General features: G+C 36.7%; 1 protein-coding gene across 7 annotated transcripts in view; it reads left to right on the plus strand.

Annotated features, from left to right (window-relative positions):
• The window catches only part of NBEAL1 (neurobeachin like 1), an 89,902-nt gene that overhangs the window by 18,855 nt on the left and 53,994 nt on the right, over nt 1–17,053 (plus strand). For all 7 annotated transcript variants that reach the window (XR_004752245.1, XM_035331244.1, XM_035331243.1 and 4 more), the window contains exons 3-10: nt 3,724–3,815; nt 9,238–9,399; nt 10,780–10,861; nt 11,067–11,194; nt 13,320–13,402; nt 14,585–14,670; nt 15,381–15,687; nt 16,622–16,728. Coding sequence is in view for 6 of the 7 variants with exons in the window: in XM_035331244.1 (XP_035187135.1) it covers nt 3,724–3,815; nt 9,238–9,399; nt 10,780–10,861; nt 11,067–11,194; nt 13,320–13,402; nt 14,585–14,670; nt 15,381–15,687; nt 16,622–16,728 (1,047 nt within the window). In the remaining variant the exon portion in view is untranslated. The remainder of the gene's footprint in view (nt 1–3,723; nt 3,816–9,237; nt 9,400–10,779; nt 10,862–11,066; nt 11,195–13,319; nt 13,403–14,584; nt 14,671–15,380; nt 15,688–16,621; nt 16,729–17,053) is intronic.

Raw genomic sequence — 17,053 nt, forward strand, 5'->3', positions numbered from 1 at the left:
GTAATGGGGCATGTCTGCAGAGTGTGCGAGTAGGGTGGTGGTTAGGAAAGAGTACCAAACTCAGCTTGGTTTATCACGGTATGTCCTTGTGGTGTGTTGTCGAAACATAGGTTGATTTGTAAGCTGTGTTTTAAAAGCATGGTACTTCCTCAGCTAGCACAACTAAAAATAATTCGGAGCTGCAGTCTGACATACAGCCTCCAGCTACGTGTCTGCAGAATGACAACAAAATGGTAATTATGAAAGCAGTGAAAAAGAGAATATATTCCATGGGTTTCACTGTTTGAACCGGTAACAAGGCTTTTGAGTGTTCAAGATGCTTTGTTATGGTCTGCTGAAGTTACACATCTTCAAAAGGAGGATGGCAGAGAAAATGGGAGAGCTGAAAAGTTATAGTGAATTTTTCGGAGCTGTGGTTGCAGGTCAGTGATTTGTTGCTCTCAGTAGTGATGCAGATCTGAAGTACTCCCCTACTCCTGGGCTGCAACCTCCCGCTGTGTGGTAACGCAGCTGTTTGTCAGATTGCAGCATGTACTATCTCAAAGTTCATTTGGCATTAAAGAACACAGACAAACATGTTCATATTTGAATTAGGTCAACTTATATTCTGATGTTAGTTGGGTTTGCCACTTCTGTCACGAGAAAAGAGAGTTTAGTTGAAAAGGGGAGTGGGAAGAGAACAAATCCACTGATGGCTTCAAGAAGAAAACTATCACAAGGAGAATAAAAAGAGAGACAGGGAGAAGAAAGATTATGAAGAAGGGAGAAATTAGAAATGAAATATAAGGAGAAAAATCGAGGGAAAAATTAACAAGAAAATAGATTGAGGGCAATGAAAGCAAATAATCCTACAGAAGATACATGTCTAGCTGAGAGTTTAATTTGGTGCATGTTGTCACAGTATCTGAACATATATAACTAATAGTCATGGTGAAGTAAATTGTTTTTGGCTTTCTGATATTTGTAGAGTTAAAGAAGGTCTTGGAGGTAGGAGGAAGAGTCGAGATTGCAAAGGGAATTACTAGGCTTTACAATTCCTGTAGATGCTGTGAAAAGAACAACGAAAAAAGGTTTGCAGCACTTCAGATGCTGGGTTTGCATTTTTATTTTGTGCTATTTTCCTCCTGGCAGGCTCTTCTGCATGTAGGTGTCCTAAACTGAGAGGACTGCGTACAGTCAGTCAGACTTGTTCTTTTACATCAGCATTGCCCCCGAATGCTGTGTGTGTTTGTGTTATTTAGATTGTTCCTTGGTGGTAACATGGCAGGGAAATAATCTCTTATTTGGGAACATCTGTGGTAATACAAAAGCAACAAGGAAAAGGGAGGAGATACAGAAAAGAGAGAAGGGAAAGATGAGCAAAACTTCAGAACTTTTTGAAAAAATTATAAATAGATTAGATTTAGTAAAATCTAAAATATATTATGCAAATATTTACAAACTATTTGTAACAAAGTATGGGAGAGCATAGATGTGTGTTAATGGACACGAGCAGAGTCCTTTGCTCAGTCCTTGTTAAGGAAGCTGTTGGCTTTGGTCTGGCAGCTTGCTAATGAAAGTTAAGCAGTTTGACTTTTAAAGTGAGACAATTTCAAATGACATTTTGAAATAATTTTCCTTTTTTTTTCTTGTTTGTTGCTTTAGTATCCTCCTTCCTCCCTATCTGTAAGTCAATTGCTTTGAGGTTTCAGATAGGGAACAGTGAGGTGACAGGAGAACGTATTGGCGGCTGAGTGGTTCACATTCATTAGATTAAAAAGGTAGCAACCACTGCCTCAGATTCCTTGGGCTGCATTGGTAATAGCATTTCATCTTCAGTGAAAAGACAATGACGTAGTGAAGCTGATTTTTACCCTGCTTTTACTAAAATTGATTTTTTCCTTGTTAATCCCAGGTGTGGTACACTCGCACTGCTTTATCTGTAGTAATTCAGTTGCAAAGTGGATGAAGTAGAATTTTCTGTAAGGAGGAAGAATCAAGTTAAAATCTTCTTGGCAGCTTTCCCGAACTCCTTAAGAGCTGACACCTTTCCTATGCAAGTTTATAATGCAAGGTGTCCCCTTCAGAGTGTATTAATAATGTCCCTTGATTTTTTTTTTCTTTGAATATCCTGTTATGCTTATAATGGTCTGATGTAAATTATAAGCACAATTGTGTTTGGAAATATAAAACTTGTACGTGCTTTTGGGTTTAGGGCTATGTTGTGGTTTAACCCGACTGGCAGCTAAACACCACACAGCCGTTCGCTCACCCTCCCCCCTCCCTCTCTGGGATGGGGGAGAGAAACGGGAAAGTGAAGCCTGTGAGTTGAGATAAAGACAGTTTATTAAGATAGAAAATAATAATGATAATAATAATAATATGTACAAACAAGTGATGCACAATGCAATTGCTCACCACCCGCTGACCGATGCCCAGTCCAACCCCGAGCAGCCGGCCCCCCCAGCCCGGCTAGCCACCCCTATATATTGTTTAGCATGACGTCAGATGGTATGGAATACCCCTTGGCCAGTTTGGGTCAGCTGTCCTGGGTTTGTCCCCTCCCAGCTTTTGCTGCACCCCCAGCCTGCCTGCTGGCAGGACAGAGCGAGGAGCTGAAAAGTCCTTGGCTTAGTATAAGCAGTGCTCTGCAGCAATTAAAACATCAGCATGTTATCAGCACTCTTCTCATCCTAATCCAAAACATAGCACCCTACCAGCTACTAGGAGGAAAAATAACTGTCCTAACTGAAACCAGGACAGGCCACCACACTGAGATGCAAGTTTTCTGACTTGTTTGGGTTTGCCAGGGTGTGACCCCACATGTGATGCCATTATGACAGTGTGGCATAAGAGAAGCCTTGTTATTACAGGAAGTAAATCAGTAGAAGCTAGAATAAATTGTTTGTTTGTTTGTTTTCTCTGGTCTTATCTTAGCCTGAAGTTGTCAACGTGTTATCAGCCAAATGCTTCTGGCAAACGGTTTACCTGTTGCTTTTGCAAGTCTTGTCTGTTTGGCACCCTACAGGTTCTGGTATCTGTCCTCCCTGCTGGCACAGTATCTAGTCCTGAGGGATTGCTTGTAATGAACAGAATCCATGTGCTCTACTAAGAAGAGTTAGGAAGCCTGCATTTAAAATCTATCTATTTTATAGATATCTAATGTACAAGTCACAGGCTCTGCATAGCTTCTTGGAACACTTTATCTGATCTGCTACAAGCTGTCATGTTGATCGATGAATGAAGAAAAATGAAAATTATTTTTGTGCTTAGAATTGTCATGGGTTATTGCTTAATTTTAAAAAGATTTGAACAATGTTATTTACTACTTATCTATTAACTTCCATGCTATCAAGAATAGAATCTACTAGTAAATTTTTAAAGTTGGTATGTATTAGAAAACTAATAACGTCTGAACAGTAAGTAAAGGTTGTTTGGGGAGTGGGGTTGGGAAGCTGAAATACTTTGGTTGGCATTGACACCGGTAACATGAACTAATCAATAGATAGATACCCAGAGCAAGAATGTCATATTGTGTAACATCACTGAGAATTCTGAAGGACACAATTTCTTTAAACAACTTTTTAAAACTTGAATTGTAAAAAATCAGTCTATTCACTCCTTTCTCCCAGTTGAAATGTGTTAAAGAAAACTTTCCATTCAAGTTAATACTACAGAGTTGCTGACTAATGATCCTAAGTACTGTATTACTTCATGTTCTCCCACCCTTTTTTTCTTTTACAGAAAGATCCAGATTACCTGAAGCTTTGGTTGGATAGTTTTGTTTCTAGCTATGAACAGTTTTTGGATGTGGACTTTGAGAAACTGCCAACTAGGTATGTAGAATTACAGACCTGTTTACCTTTGATATCTGAACCAGAGCTGGCTGAGAGCCCAGTCTCTTTCAATATCAGTAACGCTTTTAAACAAAAGAATGCTTTTAATTGTTGAGTGGCACTCCTGTTCTTTTGAAGGTCAAGTTGGGTTGGGAATGATGAAATTAGGCAAACACCAGTATTTGTATTATATAAGGAGATGGCATCTCAGTGTTCCCTTGTTCCTGCTCGCAGAAATATAATCGTTCTTCCTTGTGAATTTGTGGAGTATGTATTCATTATTAAATGTTGCAGTTGAAATGGTATTAGTGAGTATTAGTACTTGCTATCTGTAACAGTAGTGACTGAATAGAAGTAAGGTCTAGGTAGAGAGGTTTATAATATTTCTGGCATTGCTTCAAGAGTGAGGATGAGGTGAAGTGCTCAATGAATTTTTTTGGTTTTTTTAGCTGAAAACTTTTTAAAAATTAAAATGCACAAATGATGGACTTTCAAGTGATCTTTGCATCTGTAAAAACTTGAAGTGGCAAGAGTATTAGTGACTTCACCTATGAAGTTGACCACAAGTATGAAAATATAATCATGAGATGGGTATTGAAGTCTAATTTCAGATAATCATCTTTACTATTTTGAATTTGCTTTCTATGCTCTAAGGATTGTGTTTTCAAGACTAACTAACTTTGCAAATGAGGAATAGAAACCTTGGACTGGATTTTTTTTTTTTTGAGATGCTTGCATAAACTAAGGATTTTAAGAAAAAACAAATGTTAGAGGGTTCAGAAATCATGAGAACCGGTGTCAGTATTATGGCTGCTATTGCTACTGGTGAGTGAATACAAAGAATGCCTCTGCATGATGGCTCCAGTCCAAGCTCTGTTGAAATCAATGGAAATTATCTAATGGACTTCGGATCAGATCCTGTTTGAAGTGTAAGTGATAGCCTGTCCTGTTACAAGGAAACGAAGAATGCTGCAACTGGATCTCAGTGGATAAAAACTGGGCATCTCATCAATTTGTATGATTTTTTTCTTCTTAATGCTTATATTAATTCAACCACTAAGCAAAAGCTACAAATTCTGTACTCTTTCAGAAGATATGTTTTTCTTTGCAGTGAGATATCAAAAATACATCTTGTGTTTAGTTCAGGAAAAATGTTTTTCCTTTAACACGAGTTATCTTTTAACATACTATTTAATATTGAAATGAGATCAATGGAAGAGAAGGCTATTTTGGTACTCTTCCTTTTTTTGTGTTCATGTGTTGTTGTTGTTTTTTACAACAACATAGTAAAAGATTAAAAAGAAATGTGAAGCTTACCTATGCAGAAGAATAGCAGCATCTTCATTGTGAGAAATAATGGTTTTGTGAGCATAAAATCCCATATTTTTCCGAGGTTAATGACAGGATTACTGGTTTAGCCTGAAAGAATAGTTTTGTGTAGATTTAGAGTCATTTGTACAACAGATGTAGAGAAAATGTATCAAAACAATGTAGGAATGAAGACAGGTTATTCTTGTGCTTTGACAGCTGGATTTTAAAAATTATGCTATTTGAGAGCAGATATTAAAATTAACAAAGATTTGTTGTTTCTGCCCATGTTGGCATTTGAGACATAATCAGGGTTAAGAAAAGTAGCATCTTTCTGGCATTTATTGATGAATATTGTAAGCATTAACAGCAAGGAAGTAATATTACTGAGCCTGCAAAAGAGAACACAGATCAGTGTGGAACCGCCAGCTTTCCAGTGGCTCTCCCCTTGAGTCTAAAAGACCCTGTGGACTCAGGTGTCCAGTACTCCTTCTCATTGCCTCCCTCTGTCGAATGTAGTTGAGAGTAGTCAAGAACAGCAGTAATTACTAGAACAGGGACTGACATGACCCTGCTTTTCTATTATGTAAGTTTTGGTGTGCTTTCCAACTAAGTGCCTGAAAGACCTTGTGTATTGAAGGGCAAAAGCCAGGAAATGATGAGCAACTGTGTTAGGACAAGGAAGCTTGTACAAATTGCTGGACAAAATTAACCTTTTGGAAGACTGCCATGGAGTTTTATGTCAATGTAAAACATGTTCTGTTTTGTTTTTTCTTCAAGAAAACAACGCTTAAGAAATGTAATGAAAATGTTAGTCTTTTTTTCTGAAAGCAGTCTTAAGTAGCAGTGTCACTTGCTGATGTAACTGATAAGACTGTTTCTTCTATAAATTAAAATACACTATTTCCTGAAATCTGTTTTGGAAAGTGGAAAAATGCACATAATAGATCTTTGAAATCTGTAAACTTGGCGGATGAGTGTATCCATTGGTATGATTTGGCTGTAATAATAAGTAGAGTTTATACAGTCATACAGCTTATAACTTATACAAATTCAGTTCTGCCTATGTCTTTGTGCATCTTTCCTATATTTTTAAGTGAAATGATTTATTAATGGTATCTAGAGTGATTTTTTTTTTTTACTGGGAAAATGAAGATATTGCACAAGAAAATAACTGCTCGCAGCTTAGATCATTGAGCACAAAGGATTAATATACATCTCTTCCTAAAAAAGAAAAAAGCAACAAACACAACAAACCAGCCATCTCATCAGTATTTACACTGGATAGGATAAAATGTTTACCAGCTGGTGGGAGGTTTTTTCCCCATCACTGAAGGGAATAAATTGTCATTTGGTTTAATGCTTTCAGAAACAACAAAGATCTCCAGAGTGTTGTCATGCTCTCTTTCTGGCTTTGGTTTGCATACTCTCACAAAGGAGCTGAAAGGAAACTCATGCAAAGTACCACAGACACCATACTTGGTTAGCATATGGACTCTAAAGTCACATAAAAAAGATGCAGGAATCATGAGAGTAAAGCTGATTACACGGTTAATAGAAACTGGCTGCTGGAAAATGACGCCTGCTTTTCTGCAACCTTTGTTCCAAAGCACTTGTTCGCTGCTTTGGTGGAGGAGAGGTTGAGTCCCAGTGTGCAGATTTGGGCCGTAAATGGATGAATAGACTGTAAAGACGAATTTAACTTCCTTTCAAACACCTGGGATGAGAATTTTTGCTGCTGCATAACCGTTCTATTGTGGTGCAAAGAGATGGTAAATATGAAAACCCCAATGTATCAAGAACTCAGATTTTTGAGGTAGGGTACCAGTAATCACATAAGACCATCAGTTAAGGTTTGATTTTTTTTTTTTTATTTTATTTTTTTCCTTTTTGAATAGCTAGTTTATACAACAAGTCTTGTCAGGGAAAAAAAAAAAGCAGAGATGTTATATGTATACATCTAACCTTTAAATTTGTATGGTAATACAGTGGTGACTTGCTCTGGGCTGGAAAGAAGTTCAATTATTTAAGCTCTGCAAATATATTCAGTCTGAGAAATCCCAGAAGATGAGCATACCTTGAGGTGGTCTCACACAAAGCAGTTAATTTTTAGGGGTTGGTCAATGGCACAGATGTGTGCCTACTGCGAGGGAACGATCTGTGGTACATGAGGCGTGGAGGGCGTGCCATTTGCTTTCTTAAAAAGCATTTTATGATCTTACTGAAAAAGAGACTTGTTGGCCATTTTAGTGAAATTACTTCTGATATAGGACTTCAGTTGTCAAAATTATGTTCTTAGTACAGAGGTGGTGAATTAGCAGATGATTATGAGCAATACTTGTGGTCCCAGAGGGTATGGATCTGCTGGCATCTTGAGGGATAAAGCTGCTATAACCAAAGTTAACCTTTTCTTTTTTTTTTTTTTTTTTTTTTTTGGCAGCTGTGGTGAAAAAAGCAGTTGCCTTCAGTTTTGTCCACTAGAGCCTACATCCTATAAAAATTTCTTGCAAAATTTTTCAGATCCCGCAAGCAAGATCTGAAAAGCAAACTGCATAACTGCAGAAGCAAGAGAATGAACAGTGTTAGGTCCTCTGTATCCATGTAGGGTAATCCTGTTTTCTGGGACCTGGGAACTTGCTGTCACTTGTGCCTGTGGAGTTGCTTTACTAAATGGTCTCTTTTTTTATATAAGCTTCCTTTTCAATGTAGTTGATACATTGTTCCTCCTTTCCCTCAATTTATTGGTGTCACAATGTTGTGTCACTCACTCCATTTCTCCTTGCCTTTTGGAGCTTGTTCATACACAAACGTACATGCATGTCATAATTAGTTCCCCAGTTAGCTGTGTCTCTTGTGTGATTTTTTTTTTTTGTAATTTTTGCCTGGGTTTGGCTATATTGAAGGCTCCTGTAAGTTTTAAGGCTCAGGCTTGTGTCTTCCTGTGTAGAGTTCATAGCGAACGTATCAGGGTAAACGGCTGATGCCACAGGCAAACTCTGCCATGTGAAGCAGTGGACGTACAGCTTGCTGACAGACAGCTGCCCTTTAACATGAGCCAAAAGGAGCTTCAATGAACAGTCTTCATCCCAGAGAATGCTTTAACACACCTATGAATTACAACAGTGTTGCTGAAATGTGTTACTATATGGCTATTCTAGAAGCACTGGCTTAGCGACTGGTTTTATTTTTGAGTTATTTTCCTTCTTTTGGTTCTCACTGGTGTATTTCTACAAATGTTTCAGTTTAACAAAACAATGAGCTAGAGTACCTAATGTTCTCCAGGGCCCTGTCTGGCCTTGATAGAGTTGTTGAATTTAAGACCAACACAACAGTCTTCTTTTGGTCCCTAAAAATAGTTTGCTATCAGACAAGAGAAAAAAAAAAGTGTGTCGTGGGGGGGAGCTATTTTCTGAGTTAAGGACACACAAAGTAGTACGGATGGGTCAGGTTTTCATGCAAAATCTTTGTGCCAGGAGTCAGATGAGTTGCTCTCTTGCACGTTCAGACCATGATTTTCACATCTTCCTTCATTTAATTTGGAACTGTGAACGGTATTTTTTTTTCCTGTATTAAATCTCACTTTCTACTAGTTTGGGTAGTTTGTGTAAGAAAGACATGAAGTTTCTTGTGGATTATTGCCAACTGGGCTTCTATAACTATTCAGAAATTGGCATCTAACTTATTTTAGTCTTAAGCATAAGGTTGAAAATGTTCCCTTATGCTTAGTTTCATGTTCTATTTCACTGTGGCCTTGTTCAGGAATTTTGGCAGGTCACCTGTTTACCTACTGAAAATCATACAACTTCTCTGTGGTTATTAAAGCAGATCAACTCATGTAAGAGAGTTCAGGAATCCACCTAAGGTATTCTTAACACTTTTTTTTTTTCTCCTTTTTTTTAAATGCAGTTCATTGAGGAAGAGAAAGCTCAAGCTGGCTTATTGCCACCAGGCATTTCCTTGTACTTCATAGGAAGTGTTTGTGAACCATCGGTTGCCCCAATTCAGTAACCTTTCTTACACAGGTTTATTGGAACGCTACATGAGCTCACTGAAATAGATGCTAATGTGTCAATCCCATGATTAAGAGTTGTGTGTGTTTGTTTTTTATTTTTAGGGTGGATGACGTCCCACCAGGAATATCACTGCTTCCTGACAATATTCTTCAGGTCCTTAGGCTCCAGCTGCTGCAGTGTGTCCAGAAAATGTCAGATGGACTAGAAGAGCAGCAGCAGGCTCTGTCACTTTTGCTTGTGAAATTCTTTATCATCCTTTGCAGGTATTTGTTCTGGTTGCTACCTCAAGAAGGATATTGTTTTGTTTAAGTAATCTAAATGCAGCCTATAGATTCTAATGACATACACAATGTGATTTGACGCTTTCTAGTAGAAACAGAGAAATGCCACTTATCACAATCTTCAAACCAAAGAAAGAGGGAGCAATACAATCAGCGACGTTTGTCATGACAAACGCAGTAGAAGGGGCTTAGACACTAAATTCTTTGTAATTATCTAAGATATATTTATGTGAATTCAAAGCATGGTGTACCTGGTATAAGAAATACTTTTAAAACAAAAGGCACACTTTAGCTAGTGTTGGATATGAAAGATCTCGAAAGAGGATTGTACAGGAAGAACTGCTTCACATTCTTAACATGCTTATAATTCCATAAACAGCTTAGGGATCTGACTTATTCTGTTAATCCAATTGGCTTCCTTCTGAAACTTATGCTTTATTTTGTAATACTGTTCAAGCAGGTAAACGCCTCTGTATTTAGGGATATATTTCTCCCCATTTCTTCAGTTTTTTATTACAATCTGCATTGAAATAGGAAGGGGATAAAGTATATAATAGAGATTCTTCTTTTCTGAGAGGTAGTTAAGCTTTTTTGAGTTCTTTGGTCTTCCTTATCCCTAAAACAGTACAAAGAGGTGTAGGACAGTGTTTAAGTATCCTAGAATATTAAATATAAGCTGAGTAGATGGTGGTTGCTGTCTTGATGAATTACCAGCTGTTTTAAGTCTAAATTGCTGAAGAGTTCTCCTTAGATCATCACTTTAGTATTTGATCTTTGTGATGTTCTCAAAACAGAGAAATAATGCCTCTTTGTTGCTGTTGATTTATGTAGTGTTCTAAATGCCTCTTTGTTGCTGTTGATTTTAGTGTTCTAAAATAATCTTAGATGTTTCTTTTCCTTTGGAGACTTGTCATGCAAGTGCATGACAGCTTCTAGGTAATATATTTGCTTAAACTTTTAGACAGTGTAGACGACTGCAGTATCAGTCTCCTTGTAAAGTTCTAGTAATGTGGAAGAAATTGAATTTAATGTCTCTGTTATCAGATACCATTTCTGAGCTTTCTATTTAAAGTGTCCTGGGAATCTGCTTAACCTCTGAAACCCCAAATTCCAGATAGAGCTGGCCTACACCAGGATGATTCAGACCTTTCTTTTCCTTCCTGTTAGAAGAAAGAAAGCTTGTGTACTATGTTAATGTGACAGAAATAAACATTTGAGTACATGCAGTCTTTTGAGGAGTAATTTTGAAATGCTGATACAATTTTCTGTGATTATAAATTGACTACTAAAACAAACATTGTTTGAACTAGCCTCACATAGTACACTGTGTACATTTCTGTGGTTTCTGTGTTGCCTTCATAGAAATTTGGCTAACGTGGAAGAGATTGGAATGTGTTCATACATTAACCATGTTATCACCATGACTACATTATACATTCAACAGGTATGTGTTTACTAATTGTCGTCTGTTATTTTCCCCATCCGATACTTCCTGCTCTGGCTTATGTGATCCCCCTCTAAGAAAGAAAGTGTTTGTGGGGGAGAACATGAGGGTTCAGAGCTTCTGGAGGAGTACAGGAATTAATTTTTAATGATTAGAAATCTTCTGACAACAGCTTTTTTTTTTTTTTCTAACCCCCCATCTGCAGTTAAAAAGCAAAACAAAAGAGAAAGAAATGGCAGATCAGACCCCAATAGAAGAATTTGTGAGACATGCACTGGCTTTTTGTGAAAGTCTCTATGATCCATACCGAAACTGGAGGCAGCGAGTTGCAGGGTAAGTGTGGATCAGGACTGGATCATAAACTGTGTTTTATAACTGCAGATAAATGATATATATTAGGTTCCTAACGGAACTACTGATGCCTTATGTCAATCGAAAATAAAATGTAGTTTTGCGCCCCGTTACTGTGCTCTTGCATTTTACAGCTCTTCAAGTTGATAGTCATAAGCATTTGATTTGATGCTGTGTTAGTTTTTTTTCGAAGATGCACACTTGAGAATAGAGTTGATGATTTTTTATTTTTTTACCAAATGAAACATCATTGAGCAGGCACTCTTGAAAGTGAACTTAAGTGCCACCAGAGTTGTCAGTATTGATATATCTTGTTCCATTCAGTGGTAAAACTGAGCTCTGAGTTGTTTTGAAAAGTGGGTAGAGAGCCAGGAAATGGTCTTTCTGAGATTAATTTCTATCATTTTAGGCTCAGGCCCTGCCCTTAGAAGCTGCTAGTGATTCACTTTCTGCTGTAACTGGCTCTTCAGAGCCTAGCCGTTAAAAATTCCTATGAGATTTTTCAAGTACAATTCTCCTTTATTAGTGCCAAATTTATTACAATAATCTTAAAACGTATGTGGTCTTCCACAGTGTACTCAACAAGTTTTTCTGCTGTGTGTACAAGTCCGGGAGTTGTTGATTGCTCCTTGCTGCTATCATTCAGAGCTGCTCTTCCTTTAGTTTCTTAGTTTTATTTCTATCAGGAACTTTTTGATATGCGTGATAAATATTGGACTTATTCATGGAAATAACTAAAGGCATAGAGAGAACACCCCTCATGTTACCCTACATTTTACAAGACTAGGTCCCTTTTCACAGCTTACATTCTGTAGAACTGGACTGCATTTGTACAACAAGTCACTTCTGACTCCACACATAGAGTGATGATGTATCCTGGTTGCTGGGGTTTCTTTTTAGCTGGTAACCTGTAGTATGTTATAACACTGCATGGATTGCAGGTTTTAGGAGACTGTCCTTCACAGTAGAATCATGATCTTAGAGCTTTTTTTCCAACTTGAATGACTCTATGACTAACTAGTCCACCATTTAATCTAGTACTATTTAGTACTAGGTTAGATAAAACAAGTAATACTAAAACTAGTAATAATGTCTTTTTTTTTTTTTTCCATAACAGCTTGAATTGCTGTTCACAAAGTTTTAAGGAGAATGTAAAGATCACAACTTCTGGTATTTTTGTGCAAAATTAGGATTTCTCTCTTTTAGAACCAAGTACGGATGGACACCGGTTCTCATGTATGGCCTGACAAAGTACTGCTAAGCTGTTTTCAGATGTAGCATAGGAAATGCCAGCACATCTCATGGTATATTAGGGAAGAACATAAGTAGTCAAAAACATTGACTTTGCATTCAGTCAAGATACAGAATATTAAAATGAATCAGTATAACCACATTGTAGAAAAGTGTTATATTTTCTTTAACTGGATGTGATTTAGATACATTTCAAAGACTACATGTTTTTTCTTACAGTTTAGAGTTTTCTGTTTTGTTTTGTTTTTAATGAGGTCATATATCTCACATTTTGTTTTGAATTTGTAACTGACCAAAATGAACCTCTTTCCATTGCTTTTTCCTTTTACAAATTTGCTCATTTCTCTAAACTATTGGAACAAGGAAGCCAGAGGGTAAGGGGCAGGTGAAAGCAGTTGAATTAGAGCAAAATAAATTTTTGAAGATCACAGTATAAATATGTTGCATCTTTGAAAATAAGTTTATAAGTGTATTGGTAGGATTAATTCCCTTTATTTTTTTCTCCCAACATCTCATAATGAACTCATAATAATGTTTTGTCCCCATTTCCAATTGCATGGTTAAGAACTTTGGCAGTCCAGCTGATGACTCAGTTACAATAAGCAAAGACTAAATAGGACTTGATTTTTTTTTGTTTGTTTTTGACCAAACCATATGGTAAAGCAGTACATTTTTCAAAAGAGTGGAACAGTAAACTCATGGTTAGCTCTGATACATTTTATCAGGGTGCAATACTTCTTACTATTTTTTTGGACCTGCAGGCAAAACTTTTGATTTTTGGCAGGATTCTCTATGAAGAAGTCATAAAGTAATAAATTAAAAACAAAGTATCGTATCTTTTTAAATGTAATTTCAGACGTATCCTAAGTACAGTTGAAAAGAGCAGACAGAAGTATAAACCGGCTTCTCTCACGGTTGAGTTTGTCCCTTTCTTTTATCGTAAGTATTGTCTGCAGCATGTTTTGAAAATGTTCACCTTTGGAGGAGTGAAGTTAGCAATTCTAAGTTCCATTCCCCAAAGAATGTCTGATAAATGTAAAAGCGTCTTCATTTCTGAGGCTGAATGAATTGAGTTGCTTTTTCTTCCTTTTTCCTCTGGGCAGCACCATCTTGCCATCCTACTTGTCTTTGAAAGCCTGGCTTTTTTTATTTTTTCCCAGGCTTCTTTCAGTGCCTACTGTGGTTTAATAGGGTTTGTTCTGTGAATTCTCAACTTTTCCATTTATTTAAATTGTTGAGCATGTGCTTAGGATGTTAGTACCATGGAAGTACTAAAGACTTTTTCTGGTCTACTTAAGCTCGTGATTTTCCACATTCTGTTAATGATTTGAATTTGTCTCAAGGTCCTCAAAAGATTCAGAGCCTATAAAGTCAAGGAAGTGGTGGGCTTTGTTTCCTTTCAAGACCAAGTTTTAAAAATAAGTGTGCAATTTTCTTCTCAAAGAAGACTTATACTTTCAGTATATATAGAAATAGTGCTTACTGGTAACTTGCAATTGTCTTAAAAGTTACATTATTATTTTAATGAATATGGAATTCTTACAAAAAACAAATTGAAAATGTTTAAAATCTCAGTTTTTAGAAACCCAAGTCATTAACATTTTTATTTTAGAAGTTACTAATGTTTTACAATGGGTAGTTCCAAACAAAACAGTCCTTCTTGGTTTCAGCTGTAGCTACTCTGAGTGTTCTGTTAGTGTATCCTCACTGCTTTGCATATTAGCATGTCCTAATAGTAAATAGTAAATAGCCCTCAAAAAAAGGCTTATTTTCCATTTTGGTACGGTTGCTGTACCTCTATAGGTCTGTCAGGCTTCCTGAAACATGTTTTGTGCGAGTTGAAGGTTTGGCTCTGTGAATTGCTGCTAAATGTAGTGTTGTCATGTTCTTCTGATAATGCTGAAATGGATGCATTTGTGTCTGTGACTTAATGTGAAAGTGGAGATTATATGGTTAAAATTTTGTATTAAGTTTTCATGGTGACAAGGAGCTTATTTTTTATTATTCCTGTTTTTTTCTTTTCTGGGGGGGGCGGGGGGGGAGGTGGGACAGGACAAAAACTTTGTATAATTTATGTGACCAAAATAAGGAAGCCTTGTACTTTTTATTTATTCCAATCAGAATGCTTTCAAGAAAGTGAACATCTCAAGGAAAGCCTGAAATGTTGCCTGCTACATCTCTTTGGAGCTATTGTGGCTGGTGGTCAGGTAAGGATGTTCTAAATTTTTTTTCAGCTGCTGAAGTCTTCAACCTCCTTTTCATTGTTAAAGGCTTATACATACCCTTATAATCAAGAAGAATTTGCTTACTATGAATTAGTTGTTAATCTTGTGAAATGTGAGGCCATTCTGTGCAATACTATCTAAATGATAAAAGCTAGGTTCTTTTTTCAAATAGCAGTTGCTGTCTATAACTACATGTTCATAAGAACTTACTATAATATTTTTGTATCATAAAAAGTATATTACTTTGCAGGTAGAAAGTTTACTTATAAATATGTAAATTTTATATCATCACATGGAACACATCTAGCTTATTTCCTTGTGTGTTTCAGTAGCAGATGCAGGGAGTTTGTGTGAAAACACAGGTCTAAAATGAAGTTTCAAATTAAGGTTTATTTAATACTAGGAGGTTATCAAGGCTGCTTTATAAGAATTTTGACATCTGTTTAAATAATGTTTCCTTTTCCCTGTAAGTATTCTCTTTTGAAAAAGAAGGCCTAGTTAAGTGGACAAGACAGGTCACATTTCATCTGTAGCCATCAATGTAATCCAAGCAGAATGTTTCATATTTAACTAACAATTACAGTGCATAAATTACACACAATATCACATGTTGTATGAGTCAGGTATTTTCAAACCAGCAGTTTCCATTTGAGTTGTTTTTCATCCTTAATTTTTTCCCCCATGGGTTTCAGAGGAATGCTCTTCAAGCAGTATCTCCCGCTACCATGGAAGTCTTGATGCGTGTTTTAGCGGACTGTGACAACTGGGATGACGGGAGTCCTGAGGAAGTGAGCAGAAAGGCAGAGCTTACTCTGAAGTGCCTGACAGAAGTTGTCCATATCCTTCTTACCAGCAGTTCTGACCAGCGGCAAGTGGAGACCAGTACAATATTGGAGAACTATTTCAAGCTGCTTAATTCAGACCATTCAGCTTTACCTAATTCAAGGTGTTGTAGGCAGTGGGAGAGCAGGTTCATAGCTCTACAGATCCAAATGCTGAGTGAGTATCCAATTGTGCAGTTCCTTTAAACTTCTCTTAATAACTCAGATGCAAGTAATGATTCAATTATAATACTAATATAACTGGATGCTCTACAAATAAATGTTCACTTTGCTGTGCAACTGAAAAATTTCAAACATTTCTTCTCGTTGATATTACTTCAGACATATTCTATTTCACGTTCATATTTAATCAGAGTGTCAAGGTTCATGGACTGCCAGTCCCTGTTGAAATTTTTTTTTTGCTAGGCAACAGCTGATGGTCTTCATAACTGCAGAGTAAGGAGGGTCTGTTAAAAAATACCCATGTAATGTCCATTTTGTGATAGTTTGCTTTTCAAATGGCATTACTATAAACACTGGCCAAAGATGATGGTCTTAAAGTGTTGGTGCTAAGTCATTAGAGGACTAATAAGATTTGTGTTCTTTTTTCTCTCCGCTTTGTTGTTCGGAGTGGCAAATATAAATATAGGTATTTCCTTTCCCAAAACTTCCAAGAAAACTGGAGTAGTATTAAGGCGACAAATGCTAACAATGAAAAGCTGCTGTAGAATACAGAGAAACTGCTTGATGAGGAAGCTACTATTTCTGTGTTTTTTAAAAAAAGACACGCTAGTTAGGTACTTAAAAATGGCAGTCTTTAAATAGAGCCCCAAAACAATCCAAGATATTATGTAGATGAATTTTTCTCCAGTTATGGTAGGTTATGTGATTTTTATAGTGACAAAATATGTAGCTTTAGGTCTAGTGCTCTGCACTTAAAATGTACAGAATTTTTGTTCAAAGAATATATGATGTATAGTTTGTAAAACTTTATTCATGTTTATTATGTACCATTTCTGATTGTGTTCCAAAGGTAACAGATGAAAAAAAAAAAGCTGAATGGATATGGGAAGTATTTTGTTTTTGATAGCAGTTCTGTTTCAATTTTGTAGATACCATCACAGCCATGTTAGACTGCACAGATAGGCCTGTTCTGCAGGCAATTTTCCTTAACAGTAACTGCTTTGAGCATCTCATTCGACTGTTGCAGAACTGCAAGGTAAATTTTCCCTTATCTGTGTTACTTTGACAAAACCAATTTTGTAATGTTGCATTTACATTAATCACATTTATGTACTCCTAAATAAGATGCGATCTTTATAGTGTCTACATGCTGGAAGTAAAACTTTGGTTTGGTTAGAGCCATAAATACTGTGAAAGATCTGAAAGATCTAAGTTGGTCTATTTTTTTTTTTTTTTTGCTAACAAAGTAGATTTCTGGTCTGTCTTATAATAAAAAACACTCATTTTGAGTTCTTCTGAGCAAAAAGACCTTTATAGGCACTGCTCAAGCTGTTACAAATGTTCTTAGATTGTTCTTCTCC

The sequence above is a fragment of the Oxyura jamaicensis genome, chromosome 7 (genome assembly GCF_011077185.1).
Source record: "Oxyura jamaicensis isolate SHBP4307 breed ruddy duck chromosome 7, BPBGC_Ojam_1.0, whole genome shotgun sequence".
Classification (NCBI taxonomy): Eukaryota; Metazoa; Chordata; class Aves; order Anseriformes; family Anatidae; genus Oxyura; species Oxyura jamaicensis.